The sequence below is a fragment of the Silurus aristotelis genome (assembly GCF_946808225.1).
Source record: "Silurus aristotelis genome assembly, chromosome: 26".
In the NCBI taxonomy this organism is placed as follows: domain Eukaryota; kingdom Metazoa; phylum Chordata; class Actinopteri; order Siluriformes; family Siluridae; genus Silurus; species Silurus aristotelis.
The window spans coordinates 16,571,743-16,591,203 of record NC_139599.1 but is presented as its reverse complement, the minus strand read 5'-3'; the positions used below and the strand labels follow the sequence as shown (position 1 = coordinate 16,591,203).

Below are 19,461 nucleotides of genomic sequence, written 5' to 3'. Positions count from 1 at the left end.
ATTACTATGTAAATTTATCATAAACATTACATATAAATGTAAGTTTCTAAATCACTTTAGTTGTGAGTTGTTTTTGGGGTGGATAAGGGTGTAGGTGAAGGTGGTCTCGAGCATCTGTGCAAATACAGGTACCCTATACTTCAGTGAGACAGCACTAGTAGACGGAAACACATTGGCCTCCACGTCACAGATATTCTAATCTCTACCAAGAAAGAATGGATGATGAATGGAGAGACATAGTAAAAAGACAGAAAGAATGGAAGGAGTAGGGTGAAGTGTTCTCTGGAAACGCCGTGCCAGCTGGATGTCTTTGTGCATTATGGTATGCATGTATGTAACACAGGATGGAGTCCTCAAAAATACCCACTGGATCCATTTAGCTGGCCTCCAGCATTCATACACACCCATGGATTAGAACACAATATGTTGCAATATCTCTTATTTTGTAATAAATGCACTGAATGACAAAGATCCACTCTGCAGTCAGTGATTTGGAAGACTGTCCTCTTGGAACAAGTACCTACTGTATAACTTGCATTGTAGCAGCTATAAAGGTTGTTGGCTCTCCATCAGTTTGTTAACTGCTGCACTTCCTCTCAGTATGCCGACTCATCGTTCTTGCTGATGAGACCCACCATGGTCATCCTATTAGCAAACTTGATCCTTTGTTTTGAGCTGTGTATTGCTGTACAGATTTGAACAACAGAGTCCTGGGGGCCAAAGTTCTCAGTGTGGTAGTGTTGAAGATGCTTTTCCTGATCCAGACAGATGTCTCCCATTCAGGTAGGCTTTTGAAACACTTCATGGTGATTGGGGAGAACAATTTCCAGCTGTTCTGCACTTCCTCTGAGCACTCTGTCAGGAATTTTACCTTATTCAGCAGCTTTCCATGGATTGACTTTGCAAAAGGTTGAGTTTTTCCCATGGTAAAACCCAGCATCAAGTCATTGGGAGGAGGGGTGGTCTATCTTGTTGCCATGGTGTTCTGTTTTTCAGACTGAGACTGTTAGCTTAGATGATGGCTTGCTCTACCACATGTGGCGTGTGGTTGGAGTGTAAATTGAGGAAGTTGATTTACTTGCAGATGTCATCGATGTACTTGCAGATGTAACCTGTTACTGTCAATTGCAGCCTCTTTGAACATATGCCAGTTGGTTTGCTCAAAACTGTCCTGTTAAACAGATGTTTCTGCTGGTCAGGGTAAAAATGCTTCAGAACCTGTTTGGAGCATCTGATGAGTGGTCTTTATGCTGGCATTATCATAATATGGCCGATATAAAGACACCTCTTTTTATGTAGTTGCTTGGATTGTGGTGGTCCATGTTTTTTCTTCTGATGGTTAGAAAACTTTGGAAACTATAGAGACCATACTGATACGCATATCTCTGATGGCAGCAATCTGAAAGTGCATATCCATTCTGAAGTCCTGAGTGATCTCTCACCAGCCAGCGCAATGGCAGCTTACTGATCAGCAGCATTTCAGACTTGTGGCACTGACAAATCTCTTGCATACATGAGGTTTTTTTTAGATGACCAATTATAAAACATAAATAGACAGACGCTGCTCAGACACATGACAGGTTTCTGTAGTGAGTTGGTTGTTAGAAAGAATGCACATCAAATACCATGTATTAAAAAGAGCAGCTTTCGTCATGCCATGGTTAATGTGTGTTGATGAAAAAATCTATCCAGTACGATCGAACACAATCAGAAACAACCGATCCATATCAGCACAAAAAAGTGCTCTGGGCAGCGTTCTTTCAACCTCAGGGAAGTTCTGTGCTCAGCAGATTGCTGGCACACAGATCAGATTCTTTCTGTGAAGAATTTTTTTCAAACATGTAGTCGTAAATGAAAAAAATGTCATACACTTAAATTATAAATGCTTTGGGATCAATGAAGAAAATTTCGAATTGAATCTCCAGGTAAAGTCGGTGTGGCACCTGTATCGGTGACGTTTCTTCACTCCTCCAGTAGAGGGCGCACTCTTACATGCCAGCTGGCTTACCAGGAGCTTTGCCTCCTGTAGACTTATGGGCCATGCTTCCTCAATCTGCTGCAGGGGGAAAAGGACAAACCAAGTCTTTTTCCTCCAGATCAGACCCGGGTTATAATATAATATAATATAATATAATTTACGTAAATATCGACTGTTTAAGAATAACCAGAATGAAGAGGATTTTTATGTAAACATAAATGCGGATTCTGGTCCCATTCAATCAGTGGAAACTGAACCTATAAGGATATTTTTGCATAAGGAGCTCTCTGTTCCAGCCAATCATTGACCTCTCTGTATGTTGTGGTCGCAGTTAACGTTTTTTCAGGCTCCACCCAGTACCACAAAGATTTTCCTATGATTTTGCTGTGTGAAAGATGTGCAATATATGTATAGGCACAAAATTATTTATTAGTGTAATGGGTTTATTGCAATTGTTCGAATCTTGCTGCAAGGACTTTCAGGCCTGAAAGTCCTTGACCTAGGGCCAGTAGCCAGGCAGGGGACATCTTAAATGATGTAGGAGGAAGCAGAAGGAAATACATTTAGGATAAAAACTAACCCCTAGTTGGTTGGCTCTTTTGGACATTTAACTGGACATCACCCGACTCCAACTTTCTACATGACTGCCTTGTTTTCATAGAGATTCAGCTCAGAGTTCACCTAGTTTTGTGCCAACAGTATATTATTGAGCATATTGTGTGTTTGACCTTCATCAGTTTCTCCACACCTTCACCACATGCTTCAAATTTAAGTGCAGTACATAACTAAGTAATACAGGGGGCACTGTGTTCTTTTACAAAAAGTAATATATCGGTAGTAAGCGACTGAATCTCTCTCGTTCTCTCTCTCTCTCTCTCTCTCTCTCTCTCTCTCTCTCTCTCGCTCCCTCTTTCTTTCTCAGACTGTGTGCTTACAAGTTTTTCATTTGTCGATCAGTCTTGTGTCTTTATTTTCACAAGGTGGAGACATGATTCACTGTTATGAGGATCACCCTTGCTAACCTTCCGTCTATACATCTATATATTCTGTGAGACGTAACGATCAGAAAGGTCAATCTGCTTTTCAGCAAATCACGACTCGGATTCAGAGCAATGGCAATTCCGTGTTATAATCCGTGTTCATGCCTCTATAAGCAGGAACTTTTAAAAAAAATATACAGTTTATAATAATAAAATGTATTGTGTGTATATTTTTAGTCAAACCAATGCTGTTTATACCTCAACCCTAAAAAATCACCCTATTAGCATGAACAGGTCAACGCTATAGATTTATTTATGCAGTGCGTGACCTTCGGGCTTTCAAAGCCTGTAATGGATAATCAAAGTCGAAAGGCTTTAACCTTAGGACCTTTGTTTTACTTGATAATGCCTCTTATCCTTTCAGTCACTGCAGGAGAAATCGCTTTATCTTCATTAGATATTTCTCAGTATAAAAAGTGAAACCTAGACGTTTTTATTTTCTTTATAGGAAGAGAAGAAAATTTGAGAAGTAATCAGAATGTAGGAAAATGTTCCATTTGTGGTTTGTAAATCTAACTAGGGTTAGGGTTTGAGAGGTAAGGATTAGATGTTCAGAGGGGAAGGATTGGGGTAAGTGGTTGGTTAGGGTATGGGATTCAAGGTACATGTTGTGTTACATACTGTGTACCAAACATTTAGAGTGATTTGTGCAGGAGGTGCTTTGAAAATATCCACGACTATATGAGAAAGCTTGCAACTCTTTAAAGTCGGCTATTTCGGAATGAATCAGTCTGGACACGCCTTATTTCAACGGCCAATCACAGGCTTGGTGTTCATCCAGCGAGAAAAGTTTCTGTATGACATCCGCGAGGCTTGATTTCAAATTGGATGTCAGCAACACAAAAATAGCCTGACTTACGAAAAAGAACCCATCATGATCAGAAATCCATTTCACAATTTTATAGTAAATAAATAAAATATTTAGGGATATAAAGTTTGTATTAAATTCTAGCAGTGAGCAGTTGCTCTTTGATTTTTACGGCAGACGTACTATAATCAGGCAATTCTTCAAAAACGCTCCGACCAATCACAGGTCTAGAATCAATCAAATCCACAGTTACCAACCAACCAACGTAATTTCTTTAACACAATTCTGTATTCAGAGTGAGTTTGAATTCAATTAGCCAATCAAAGGCTTTACATCACTGTAATCATTTACCTGTGGTTTTCAGTAAACAATCAAATATATCACTTACTCTCAGCCAGAATTGTACACAAATGTGACTGTTTTGTAGGAAACATCACAGACCTGACATTGATATGCTAAGAAATGGGTGTTTCTTAGCACACCCACAGACCTCCAATGTGTTGTTTTTTTGGACATTTTTCTACCTGTGCTTGATAGATTGTGCTCCTGTGTCTTCCTCAGATCCAGTGCCAGTGCTAAAGGTCAGCCAGGTGTCACCACGAGGTAGCAAATAGGCCCCTAGCCACAGAGTGACAGCTTGAATTATTTATTTCGTGCCACACCCTGTTTTATTTTTAATTTGTATTTTGTGGCCACATATGGAGGGAAGAACGGAAAAATGTATCGCAGCATGAGATCCACGAGTCACTGTTTGCATCGCTGGTGCTAACGATACGCTGTATGGACAAAAGTAATGATACATCTGACTTGACTGAAATGTTACTCTCACTTGAACTTGGATACCCAAACCTGCACCAGCATGACACTGCCCCTGTGCACAAAGCCAGCTCCATGAAGAACTGCTTTCCATGGTTTGGATGTGTGTGAAAGATCTCCTGCTATAAAGCTCCAACCCTGATGAACAATTGTGGTATGAATTTTTCACCCAAGCCTCCTCACATCGTCTGACTTTAGTAACAAACTTGTGGCTGAATAAATCTCCACACAAATCTCCAGAAAATTCTTGTGGAACATCAATCCCAGAAAAATGGAGGCTATTATAATGATTTGGTTTTAAAATGTTGTGTTTGTTTGTAGCAAACCGCTTGCATAGCCATGTGATAGTTTTAGGTACTCCTGAACATTTATTTCACTGAAACTGAGACAAGAAGGAAAAGTATATTGCAGTAAAATGATTTTCGAAACTCAATAAGAGTATTGTAAGGTATAACTTGAAAATGCACACAAATAAACACATGCACAAACGCACATAAACATCAAGTCAAGTCAAGTCAAGTTTATTTCTATAGCGCTTTTCACAACAGACATTGTCTTAAAGCAGCTTTACAGAAATCAACAGTGAAGGTGAATGGTGTGTGTTTATCCCTGATGAGCACCATGGCGACTGTGGCAAGGAAAAACTCCCTTAGATGTTATGAGGAAGAAACCTTGAGAGGAACCAGACTCAAAAGGGGAACCCATCCTCATATGGGTGACATCAAGAGTTTGATCATAAATCTTTCAACAGTACAGAACACTGGAGAGTGAGAACTAACATGAGCACTTGAGTATAAGATTATGAGTGATGACTTTCTACAGTCTTATACAGTCATTATGGTTATAAAACTAGAAGCTACTGAGCAACTCATAAAATAGCTCAACATTTGCGATCATCACAGATCCAACACCAACTTCTCCATGCCAGAGCCTTTAAACAAAGAGCCTTTAAACACTTTTTTGGAAAAATAGCCATTATGGTTAACGATTTTAACATTATATTTTATAGAATTAATCATTAAAAAAAAATAATGTTTAATTATAATGAAACACACCTAATGGCAATCAGCAACAAGAATATATACAGGCTTATATCACACACACACACACACACACACACACACACACACACACACACACACACACACACACACACACACACACACACAGTGGTTTCCTATTACTTGGTGAAGTCTCTTAAATCGTGAAACCTTTCAAATGCGACGAAACACAAAGTACCACAACGAGGCACAAAACATCAATTCCTTTTGTTCGGAGGAACAAAGAAACACCATTTTGTAGCTTTGTATCTTGGGTTGTGCTGGTGTCGGAAAAAGAAGAAACTGTACAAACAGAAAATACACACACACACACACACACACACACACACACACACACACACACACACACACACACACAAAAGATTAATCCAGTTGGTGCTTCATAAAACAACATACAGCTACATAACACAGAGCTAAGGACTAAAGTAAGTTGTCTAAACCACATAAAGTGCACTTAAATAAAACAATAGTGGAACCTATTCATCATAATCCTGGGACCCTCTGTCTCAGGAACCATTTCAAGTCATGGCTATCTGTTCTTTTGACACATTTATGACTCTTGACAAATCACCCCTCAAGAGCAAGATCTGTTGTGCTCATTAATGCTTGTGCTGGTTCTAATCCCACATTAATGTACATTTACAGCATTTGGGGGACACCATCACCCAGTGTGGCATAATATTTATTTAATACAGATAATGAAACTTACAACCCTCTGATCAGAAGACTAACATCTAATTCTAACCACTAAGCTCCCCCATTCCCTCATTAATTCCCTCAGGAATCACTTACTGTGAATATACTGAAGGTTAAAAGCTAAAAAGCACCGTCGTACAAATGCATTTTTTAATTACATTTGTGTCCTTGTTCATGACCTCTGTTTTTCAAAACCATCTTGTACTGATGAGGCGCTGAACAAATCAATGAATGAACTATTTTGGTGAGCAGCCTCTACATTTTCAGGAGTTTTTTAAGGAAGGTCGGTGCAAACCTTAGAAACTGTATGGACCCTACATGAGAAATCACATGGAAGTCTGCACATACAGTAAAACCAGGAGCTGTGAACTGACAACATATCAATAGTGTAACAACAAACTGCTGCTTATATGTTTTTGATCAGTTAAATCCTTCAAAAATCCAGAGTTAGAAACCTTTTCGTGTTGCATTACATTCAGAAGAGAGTTTTGAATAAAGCCTTACCTTGTGGTTCTGCTGAAGTGTTAGAACTCAGTGTGGTATTGGATATTAGAGCACCACCTGCACAGAACAAAAACATATACAGTTTGATAAATCTAGTGAAATTCCTGAACATTTTAAACATCACGGTTAGATTACGTAACAATGCTGAAACATAATAAAAACCTCACCTGGTGCTGCTGTGGGATTATGTCTTACCGTGGGTTCTGCTGTAAAGGGAAAATGCAGCTGCATTTCATAACAACTCAAGCAAAAATAATCTTATAAAAAATGTGTATTTATTTAGATGTTGAGTCAAATAAGCAGTATGACATTTTTTAATAAAATTTTACAAAACTTTACCTGGTTGTGCTGGTAAGTCGTTGTTTCTCAATGAGGTTTTGTCTGTAAGGAAGTACAGAGCTACAATAAAATACAGAACTTCCAGTACAAATCAGGGCAGAATTCAAGATTTAACTACCCGTATATACAGTACAGACCAAAAGTTTTGACACACTTTGTGTGTCCAAACTTTTGGTCTGTACTGTTTATATATTATATATAGTATATATTATATACTGTGTATATATTATATATAGAGTACAGACCAAAAGTTTATATATATTATATATACAGTACAGACCAAAAGTTTATATATATTATATATACAGTACAGACCAAAAGTGTGGACACACCTGCTCATTCAAAGAGTTTTCTTTATTTTCATGAAAATTATATACATAACAAAAAAGTGAACTGAAAATATGTCATATTGTAGGTTCTTCAAAGTAGGCATCAAGAGAATGCAAAGAGTGTGCAAAGCAGTAATCTAAGCAAAAGGTGGCTACTTTGAAGAACCTACAATATGACATATTTTCAGTTGTTTCACACTTTTTTGTTATGTATATAATTCCATATATAATTCCACATGTGTTAATTCATAGTTTTGATGCCTTCAGTGTGAATCTACAATTTTCATAGTCATGAAAATAAAGAAAACTCTTTGAATGAGAAGGTGTGTCCAAACTTTTGGTCTGTACTGTATGTTAAACAGCTAAACGGAACCTTTATTTTATAAATTTTTCTTCATGCAGAGTGGTTATTATTATTAATAATTATTAAATTATTAAAAATGTATGGAACACCTAGCCATGGATTATCTCTGACTTGCAAAACTGATATAATTGTATTGCGTAACTCATCACTAGAAAATTATTGAATAAAACTTTAAAACATTTTACCTTGTTGTGCTGGTGTGGGATTTCTCTGGGTTGGATTCTCTATAATAATTACAAAAAAAGAAAAAAATAAATACATATTTATATGTGGTATAGGGGGAGTGGTGGCTCCAGCGGTTAAGGCGCTGGGTTGCCGATCGGAAGGTCTGGGGTTCGAGCCCCGGTATCGCCAAGCTGCCACTCTTGGGCCATTGAACAAGGCCCTTAACCCTCTATGCTCCGGGGGTCCCTTACGAGGGAAATATCAAGGTCCTTGACGTCGGAGTGACTTGGGGCCGCCTTCCCGTGGGCTCACCACCTGCAGGAGGGACCGTAAGGGACGGTGCTGTGAGGATAGGGCAGCAGGCGGGGGCCTGCTTAGACTGCTGCCCCTGCGACCCAAATTACGGATAAGTGGGAGAAAATGAATAAATGAATATGTGGTATATATTTTATATATACTATTTTATAGTATATAGTGTATTTTACAACTCTGGGACATGCAGTTGTTACCTGATTGTGGCGCTGATTCTTTTCCTGCCGTGGTTGTTGCTGTAATAATAAAAGTGGGTAAACATGATTGAATGACTCAAGTGTAAAAGGATTTCATCATAGTAAGATTTGTGCAGAACTTGAGCTATAAAGTGCAGTAAAAAAGTGTTATTAATAAACATTTACAAAATGTACATATTGAATAAATTACCCACATGAAACTATGAGCCAAAAAGATTTAATGTTCAAATATAACAGGTTTCATAATGATTGAGAAAGCAATAGATGCCCATTCCCTACATTAACACCACCTTGCCATAAATATTTGTGTGTTGTTTATTCATTATATTCTTGCATAATCCCTATTTGTTCAATTCACAGGGAAAATTCCTTGTATTCGGAGTAACACTCATTTTTTTCGCAAAATAGCACTTGATCCTGCACAGCCCCTACTGTGACAATCCAATGAAGCCTAAAGAAACTACATGAAAATGGCAGAAATCATGTGTGCAGGACTGTTGATTTTGCCCCTTCAAAAAAGTGACCAGAGCTACTGGATGCCTAAAGCGATTTCAGTATTAAATCCGCATTAGTTTTTACTTACTAAATACTTTTCTAAATGCATGACTTTAAAAATCCTCTGGATACATTTGGACTTACTCAAAACTCAAAACTTACCCACTTCTACTTGGTTTCCTTGTGCTGATGTTGTTGTTGTTGCTGCTGCTGCTGCTGCAATGTCTGCATAGCCATTATCTGTCCAGTAAACACAGTAAAAATAGATTGAACAATCCACATGCACCATTTCTTTACAAGTAAACAGTTGTTAGGCGATAATTACAATACATTTACGGCATTTAGCAGATGCCCTTATCCAGAACAACTTACAATTATCTCATTTTTATGGGTTTGAGGGCCTTGCTGAAGGGTCCAGGAGGGGGTGCTGGGATTTAAACTCATGACCTTCCAATTATAAATCCAACATCTTACCCACTGTGCTACCACTTCCCATCTAAATGTATAAATAGTATATGATGTAGTAATAATAAATCCTCACCTCGTAGTGTCGTCGAATCTGCACTTTCCGTGGGTTTCACTGTAATCGTTTATTATATTTGTTAATAAATCATTTTTAGGAATTGTATAATGAACTAAATATACGTTTAAATTACACTTTAACCTCATGTTAATATCGTAACAAATATGTGTGTTTACGTTGGAATTCGTTCTAACCCTGCATGTTATTATGCACCTTATTTCTAAAGATATTGAACATTGTAAAATAATAATGATGGTCTGTCTGAATGCCCTCTCCTTGAACTGCCACCTTAACGTGGTGGAGGGGTTTGAGTACTCGAATGACCCTAGGAGCTATGTTGTCCGGGGCTATATGCCCCTGGTAGGGTCTCCCAAGGCAAACAGGTCCTGGGCGACGGGTCAGACTAAGAGCGGTTCAAAACCCCTTATGAGAGATACTACATCAGGGACCGTGACGTCGCCCGGTATGGCGCAGCCGGGGCCCCACCCTGGAGCCAGGCCCGGGGTTGGGGCTCGTATGCGAGCGCCTGGTGGCCGGGCCTTCCCCCACAGGGTCCGGCCGGGCTCAGCCCGAAGGAGCGACGTGGGGCCGCCTTCCAGTGGGCTCACCACCTGCAGGAGGGACCGTAAGGGGCCGGTGCTAAGAGGATCGGGCAGCAGTCGAAGGTGGAGGCCTCGACAACCCGATCCCTGGACACGGAAGCTAGCTCTAGGGACGTGGAATGTCACCTCGCTGGCGGGGAAGGAGCCTGAGATTGTGCGTGAGGTTGAGAGGTTCCGACTAGAGATAGTCGGGATCACCTCTACGCACGGCCTGGGCTCTGGAACCACACTCCTCGAGAGAGGATGGACTCTTTACAACTCTGGAGCTGCCCATGGTGAAAGGCGTCGGGCTGGTGTGGGTTTGCTTATAGCCCCCCAGCTCAGCCGCCATGTGTTGGAGTTTACCCCGGTGAACGAGAGGGTCGTTTCCCTGCGCCTACGGGTCGGGGATAGGTCTCTCACTGTCGTGTGTGCCTACGGGCCAAACGGCAGTATAGAGTACCCGGCCTTCTTGGGGTCTCTGGGAGGGGTGCTGGACAGTGCTCCGACTGGGGACTCCGTCGTTCTACTAGGAGACTTCAATGCACACGTGGGCAGCGACAGTGACACCTGGAGGGGCGTGATTGGGAGGAACGGCCCCCCTGATCTGAACCCGAGCGGTGTTCAGTTATTGGACTTCTGTGCTAGTTACAGTTTGTCCATAACGAACACCATGTTCAAGCATAAGGGTGTCCATCAGTACACGTGGCACCAGGACACCCTAGGCCGCAGGTCGATGATCGACTTTGTGGTCGTTTCATCTGACCTGCGGCCGTATGTCTTGGACACTCGGGTAAAGAGAGGGGCGGAGCTGTCAACTGATCACCACCTGGTGGTGAGTTGGATCCGATGGCGGGGGAGGAAGCTGGACAGACTCGGCAGACCCAAGCGTACTGTGAGGGTCTGCTGGGAACGTTTGGCCGAGCCTCCTGTCAGAGAGATCTTCAACTCCCACCTCCGGCAGAGCTTTGACCAGATCCCGAGGGAGGCCGGAGATATTGAGTCCGAGTGGACCATGTTCTCCACCTCCATTGTCGAAGCGGCCGCTCGGAGCTGTGGCAGTAAGGTCTCCGGTGCCTGTCGAGGCGGCAATCCCCGAACCCGGTGGTGGAAACCGGAAGTAAGGGATGCCGTCAAGCTGAAGAAGGAGTCCTACCTGGCCTGGTTGGCTTGTGGGACTCCTGAGGCAGCTGACGGGTACCGGCAGGCCAAGCGAACTGCAGCCCGGGTGGTTATCGAGGCAAAAACTCGGGCCTGGGAGGAGCTCGGTGAGGCCATGGAGAAGGACTATCGGCTGGCCTCGAAGAGATTCTGGCAAACCGTCCGGCGCCTCAGGAGGGGAAAGCAGTGCCCCACCAATGCTGTTTACAGTAGAGGTGGGGAGCTGTTGACCTCAACTGGGGATGTCGTTGGACGGTGGAAGGAATACTTCGAGGATCTCCTCAATCCCGCCGTCACGTCTTCCATTGAGGAAGCAGAGGCTGAGGGCTCAGAGGCGGACTCGTCCATCACCCAAGCTGAAGTCACCGAGGTAGTAAAGAAACTCCTCGGTGGCAGGGCACCGGGGGTGGATGAGATCCGCCCTGAGTACCTCAAGTCTCTGGATGTTGTGGGGCTGTCTTGGCTGACACGCCTCTGCAGCATCGCGTGGCGGTCGGGGACAGTGCCTCTGGAATGGCAGACCGGGGTGGTGGTCCCTCTTTTTAAGAAGGGGGACCGGAGGGTGTGTTCCAACTATAGGGGGATCACACTTCTCAGCCTACCTGGGAAAGTCTATGCCAGGGTACTGGAGAGGAGAATACGGCCGATAGTAGAACCTCGGATTCAGGAGGAACAATGTGGTTTTCGTCCAGGCCGTGGAACACTGGACCAGCTCTATACCCTCTACAGGGTACTGGAGGGTTCATGGGAGTTTGCCCAACCAGTCCACATGTGCTTTGTGGATTTGGAAAAGGCATTCGACTGTGTCCCTCGCGGCGGCCTGTGGAGGGTGCTCCGGGAGTATGGGGTCGGGGGCCCTTTACTAAGGGCTGTCCGGTCCCTGTATGACCGAAGCAGGAGCTTGGTTCGCATTGCCGGCAGTAAGTCAGACTTGTTCCCGGTGCATGTTGGACTCCGGCAGGGCTGCCCTTTGTCACCGGTTCTGTTCATAATTTTTATGGACAGAATTTCTAGGCGCAGCCAGGGGTCGGAGGGTGTCCGGTTTGGTGACGACACGATTTCGTCTTTGCTCTTTGCAGATGATGTTGTCGTGTTGGCTTCATCAGACCAGGACCTTCAGCATGCACTGGGACGGTTTGCAGCCGAGTGTGAAGCGGCTGGGATGAGAATCAGCACCTCCAAATCCGAGGCCATGGTCCTCAGTCGGAAAAGGGTGGCTTGCCCACTTCAGGTTGGTGGGGAGTTCCTGCCGCAAGTGGAGGAGTTTAAGTATCTTGGGGTTTTGTTCACGAGTGAGGGAAGGGTGGAACGGGAGATTGACAGACGGATCGGTGCAGCTTCTGCAGTAATGCGGTCGATGTACCGGTCTGTCGTGGTGAAGAAGGAGCTGAGCCGCAAGGCGAAACTTTCGATTTACCGGTCAATCTACGTTCCTACTCTCACCTATGGTCATGAGCTCTGGGTCATGACCGAAAGGACAAGATCCCGGATACAGGCGGCCGAAATGTGCTTCCTCCGCAGGGTGGCTGGGCGATCCCTTAGAGATAGGGTGAGAAGCTTAGTCACTCGGGAGGAGCTCGGAGTAGATCCGCTGCTCCTCCACATCGAGAGGGGTCAGCTGAGGTGGCTCGGGCATCTGTTCCGGATGCCTACTGGACGCCTTCCTGGGAAGGTGTTCCGGGCGCGTCCCACTGGGAGGAGACCCCGGGGAAGACCTAGGACACGCTGGAGAGACTATGTCTCCCGGCTGGCCTGGGAACGCCTTGGTGTCCCCCCGGAAGAGCTGGAAGAAGTGTCTAGGGAGAGGGAAGTCTGGGCATCTTTGCTTAGACTGCTGCCCCCGCGACCCGGCATCGGATAAGCGGGAGAAGATGGATGGATGGATGGATGTCTGAATGCTCGATTCTACTTTAGCTCTAATATTATATATATCGTGAGCCACAAACGTTGGATTAGAAAAACAAACATGATCCATAAAACGTGTACATTAATAATTAATAAAGCAAAAGACAGCAAACATTGGAAACTATAACGAAAGCACTTGTTTTTTCTAGAACGCATGTCCTTGTCTTTAAATTTCCTCCTCTTATGTAATGCGATTCTTTTATGTAATTGTTTTTATTAGAATCAGAATCAGATAGAAAAAAAAAAATGAAATAGTACAAAGGCACTGCCAGGACTGAACCTGCCCCAAATCTACAGACCTAATTCTTTTTCCTTTATGACTAAAACTGTCCCAAATCCACAGACCTACTTTTTTTTTTGTTGTTTTTTTTTTTTACCTGGACCTGTCCCAAATCGATTCCTTTTATTTCAAAACCGCAACCGTTTTATTGTTAGGCTTCGCACCTTGTGATTTATGCTATTTCTATGTATCCGCATTCTCGGTGTGCAAAAGAAATTTTCCATAATTTCGCCTTCATTTCTATAAAATATTCCCAAATTCCATAAGGATCATCAGTAAAATTCTAAATATTAGAAATGCACTTTATTTGTTACTCTTTTATTTCTTGCTCAACATCAGGCTTGAAAAAAAACCCTGAAAGAACAGATGATGTATTTCAGATCCTGGTCAGTTGTCTGTGTAAATTCTGCTGCTGAATGAAGTAAGAAAAAGATCACAATCATTTCCTCATTGAAAGCTTGATCTCAATTCAGATATGGAGACACTTTCCAGCAAATCCATCAAGGATATTAGCGTGTTCTTTATTTAGACCTTTTGCAGAGAAGTTGGTTACTTTGTGTACTGTTACTTTTGAGTTTCCCAAATAACGTTGACGTGGGAAATTTAAATGTAAATAAAATATTCAGCAGTTTACAGAATTTGATGAAGTTTCACATATGTGATATTTATTGGTAGGTCATATAATTGTGAATGTGTACTGGCAGGACGAGTGCAAAGGAATAGTAATGCAATAGAAAAGAAGTAATTTTAAATGTAAAAATTTATATAAAATAAAAGAATTACAAATAAAATAAAATATGAATTTAATTAAACATATATTATATAAAATATTAATAGATTAAAAAAATATTAATAAATTTGGCCGAATATTTCCACAAAGGAAAAATGGGTATTTTGCTTATTTAGACAGTTCACAGGTAAAGTAGTAGGTTAGGTTTCAGTTTAAATAATTTCTTGATGGAAAATACCAGAATTTCATTAGAATCCTTTGACCTATGAAATGTGATCTTTCCTCTTGTAAGCAGCTTATAAATGTAAACATGTGAGTCATTTCTGACCTCGTTATCGCTTTGATTTAAAGAATTGAAGTGGCTTAATAATGATATGAGCTGAGCTGAAGGTTGAGGGTTGTACTCAAGGACTTGCTCAACCATCAAAGTTTTTCAGTGCTGGGATTTGATGACATGACTTTCATTCGTAACTCAAAGCCTTTAGCACTGAACCAGCACAAGCAACAATTGTTTAGATTGTGATGAATCAAAGTAAGAGACCCAAACCTATTCCAGCATGATGATGCCTCTGTGCACAAAGCCAGCTACATGAAGATCTGCATTACATGGGTTGGAAGTGTGTGGAAGATCTTAAGTGGCCTGTTATAGAGCACTGACCTCAACCCTACTGAACAACACTGAGATGAATATGAATGCTGATTGCACCCTCCTCATTTCCACACCTACATCAGTTCCTGACTTTACCTACACCCTTGTGGCTGAATGAAGCTCCACAAATCTCCACAAGCACACTCAAAAAGCTAGAGGAACCTCTTCCCAGAAGAGTGGAGCTTATTACAAGAGCAAATACGGGTGAAATATAGAATGTTATGTCCAAAAGGAGTATAACAATATTATAGTCAGGTGTTCACAATCTATGTGTAGTGTATGTCAACAGGAGTTTTTAAAATTGTTAACAATTTTAATTGTAGAAAATACAAGAAAATCACAGGATCCAGATGTTTGCGGGAGTTGGTTTGGAACTTTCTGGTAGGACTTTCTGTATAAGAAAGTGTGGGCTGTGGAGACAAAGGCAAATGATGCCAGTTAACTGGGTTTAAAAATAAAGTTTTCTTGTAAAAGTTCTATTTTAAACTAGAATAACAGTGAAAAGGCTAATATGCAAACTAGCATCAGGCTAAGATACAGAACTAACAGTTTTTTGAGAAGACGTTAGCTTCCTAATAAAAATTTACATTCCTGTGCTAAATTCAAATTCGACATTTCTGTTTTTTCTCCGTTCCCTGCCCACTCCAGTTCTACCTCTGACCCAATCTGGAGTCCCAGCAGAGAAAACCAGTGGCTATATTTAACGCTAAACAGAAACTTCCCCTTCCCCCTCCCCCTCGGCATGTATATGGACTTAGCTTTTGGGTCAGATGCTAAATGCAGCCCCTGACAGACGTGGAAAACAGAGAAATATATGAATATGATGAAGTATTTTTAGTCACATGGCCAAGTCATGTGACCTCTTCGACTAAACACAAACAACTTTATAGTCCGGGGTTACCCAGGAGTTTAAAAAAACAGAAAGACAGAAAGTGTTTTTAAAATGAAACCGTGGTTTTCCAGATCGATCCGGATGAATGTGAATCTTAATAACAATATGCTAATACTGTCCTGATAATGCTAATACTGATTCTGCTAGCAAACCAAAAGTCCAATGCCATTTTGGCCAAACAACTTGTTCAAATCAACAATCAATGTAGCTGGCTAAAGCTGGAGCAAAGACCTTTCACCCTGAGAACTCGCTTGATCATGTGACGGCTAGCAAACAAGGATGATGATGATGATGATGATGGCTAACACATGGTCCTGTGGGAAAGTAGCTGGCAGCAAAGCACTGATGGAGGACAGAGCTATCAGCCGTCTTCTACATACATCTACTAACAGACTAGAAAAATAAAGTGTAACTGTAAATGAATTTAGATATATCGTATATATACATTCCTATGTTTATATTATTTGTTTGTCCACCTTTAGCCATTTATATTGCTCTGTGTGTGTGTGTGTGTGTGTGTGTGTGTGTGTGTGTGTGTGTTCTCATGTGCACATTAAGCCCAAGTCCACATTAAGCAGCCCAGAAACACCTGACATGGCCAAAGTCAGCACATCTTTACCCACAATGCCCCTGTGCTAATGACATTGCTGCCGTGTGATTAACTGTTTCTCAGCAGTGCCACTCACTCCAGTGCACTCAACACCACGTGTGTGTGTGTGTATGTGTGTGTGTGTGTGTGTGTGTGTGTGTGTGTGTGTGTGTGTCTGTGTCTGTGTCTGTGTGCCCTCCGTGTGTGTTGCCAGTTAGTGTTCTATACAGCACTACTATGATGAAATTATAATTACATTGATATGCCATGGCAACACACACACACACACACACACACACACACACACACACACACACACACACACACACACACACACACACACACACACACAAACAAGAGTGTTCACTTAAACAGGCTACTATACAGATTTGCATTATATAGTAGATGTGTTAGAACAGAAAAAAAAATGTAGCAAGAAAGATAGAATGATAGATAGATAGATAGATAGATAGATAGATAGATAGATAGATAGATAGATAGATAGATAGATAGATAGATAGATAGATAGATAGATAGATAGATAGATAGATTCTGTTTAATCAGAAAGCTGAGAAAAGAGATAAATGGTTTGTGTGAGAAATGAAACCTGATCGATGATGAGGTGTGTGTGAGTGAGTAAGAGAGAGAGAGAGAGAGAGAGAGAGAGAGAGAGAGAGAGAGAGAGAGAGAGAGGAAAGATGAATGCATATATCATATAAAGCACAACTGCAGCTGCAGCATCAGTAATTCATACCAACACACACACACACACACACACACACACACACACACACACACACACACACACACACATATATATATATATATATATATATATATATATATATATATATATATATAGAGAGAGAGAGAGAGAGAGAGAGAGAGAGAGAGAGAGAGAGAGAGAGAGAGAGGGAGAGAGAGAAAAAAAGAAAGAGAGAGAGAGAGAGAGAGAGGGAGAGAGAGAGGGAGAGAGAGGGAGAGAGGGAGAGAAAAAGAAAGAGAGAGAGTGAGAGAGAGAGAGAGAGAGAGAGAGAGAGAGAGAGACAGAAAGAGAGAGAAAGAAAGTGAGAGAGTGAGAGAGAGAGAGAGAGAGAGAGAGAGAGAGAGAGAGAGAGAGAGAGAGCATTGAGGCAGATGAAAGAGAAAGGTAGAGCTGAGAGAAGGAAGAGGACAACGAGGGTGTCAGCATCAGACCCCCCCCCCCCCCCCCCCCCACACACACACACACACACACACACACTTTCTCTCTCTGTCCCTCTTACACACACGTTTTCACAGCCAGAGGAGGACTACCTAAGACTAGAGCAGAAGGAGGAGAGAAGAGAGCTTGGAGATCACTGTCTCCTACATCATCCTCAATGTAGCGGACATAGCGGCTTCTATCACATCCGCGCGCGCTTGTGTGTGTGTGTGTGTGTGTGTGTGTGTGTGTGTGTGTGTGTGTGTGTGTGTGTGTGTGTGTGTGTGTGTGGGATATCGCATCCAGAGCGCTGCATCATCTCATCGCAGTGCCACTAATGAAGAAAGAGACTCTGCAGTGACCGTGTGTGTGTGTGTGTGTGTGTGTGCATATGGAGGTCTGATAGCTGCAGTGCTGCTGCTGCTGTGTGTATGTGTGTGTAAAGGCACAATGTATAGACAGGAGGACTTGAGATAGAGAACGAATCAAGGTGTGTGTGGGTGGGTGTGTGAGTGAGTGAGAGGTGGACTCGAGCACATCAGCATTCCTGCTGCAGAAGCCCCGCTGTGTCGTCCACGCACGCGCGCGCTCAAGAGCGCGGTGGCACCAGGGGCGGACGCGGGGACGCAGTGAGGGAGACGGTCCCGGGTCCCGGGTGAGAGGCGGTGACACCCCCTGCGAACGGCCGTCGGCACGGAGAAGCGCGGAATCAGGGGCGTGAGCGAGAAAGACAGGCGGAAAGCCATCATGGGCGAGTGGACGATATTGGAGAGGCTGCTGGAGGCTGCGGTGCAGCAGCACTCCACCATGATCGGGAGGTGAACACACACACACACACACACACACACACACACACACATGCACATGGTCACCTAAGGACCTTCCTGTGATTAGTAACACACAATGCAATTAAAATTCTCCAAGATCCAAATGTATAACCAACGTCTTATTAGATTTAAACTCTTTTTAGTATTATTATTTTTTTGTTAAAATTAAAGCTGTAGATTTTTTTAAATACGCAAAAGCACTTTTCTTTTTAGGGACGAGTGAAATGTCCCCACAAGGTCAAACCTATCACATATTTTTATCCTCGTGAGGACATTTGGTACCCTCGGAGACACTATGAGCAAACAAACAAACAAACAAATATAAATAAAAAGACAATAATAATATTAATTTGAATTTTTTTAAAATTATGTATGTACGGAAGCCTGAAGACTTTACGTTAGAAAAGTGTTGTAGAGCGATTTTTCTCCTCCAGGATGTCATTTCATGAAAAAGAAACAAAACCACAATAATAATACAACAATAAGCTTGAAACAAACAAACAAACAAACAAACAAACAAACAAACAAACAAAAAATATACTTTGATGTAATTTCAGTAAACATATAAAGAATTGACCAAATTTGTGTAATTTGTTGCGAGGTTGTGGTTTTGTCATAGAAGAAAAAAAAAATCAGATAGTAAGTACAGCAGTATGAGCAACATCTAAAAAAAAAAACCCTAAAAAATGCTAATTATGTATTGCTTTTCTAAAAAAAAAACCACAAATGTACTTATTTTATTTAAAATGTTCGAGGAGGAATCAAGACACGTTAATCTGAATCAAAGCGAATTGTTTTCACGTAGGAATAAAAGTTGTCTTTATTTTTTATTTGTGTTTTGTTGTTAAAATGTGCATATCTGAGGATATAAAACTTTATGAATGAATGAACTCTTCGGTGTTCCGTAATTAGGACATCAGTCATTTCCCAGATACCCCCCCACACACACACACACACAAACACAAAATCACAACATACATCACAGAATAATCTCTTTTATGAAACCCAGATTTTTGCATTTATTGTATGGAAAGCCA

General features: G+C 41.9%; 1 protein-coding gene across 1 annotated transcript in view; it reads left to right on the top strand.

The window, feature by feature from the left end:
* The first annotated feature begins 17,816 nt into the window (after positions 1-17,816).
* gjd1a (gap junction protein delta 1a) overlaps positions 17,817-19,461 on the top strand; it is a 12,378-nt gene continuing 10,733 nt past the window's right edge. Inside the window, exon 1 of the mRNA XM_083530866.1 lies at positions 17,817-18,415. Within this exon, the coding sequence (XP_083386992.1) occupies positions 18,345-18,415 (71 nt within the window). The 5' untranslated portion in view covers positions 17,817-18,344. The remainder of the gene's footprint in view (positions 18,416-19,461) is intronic.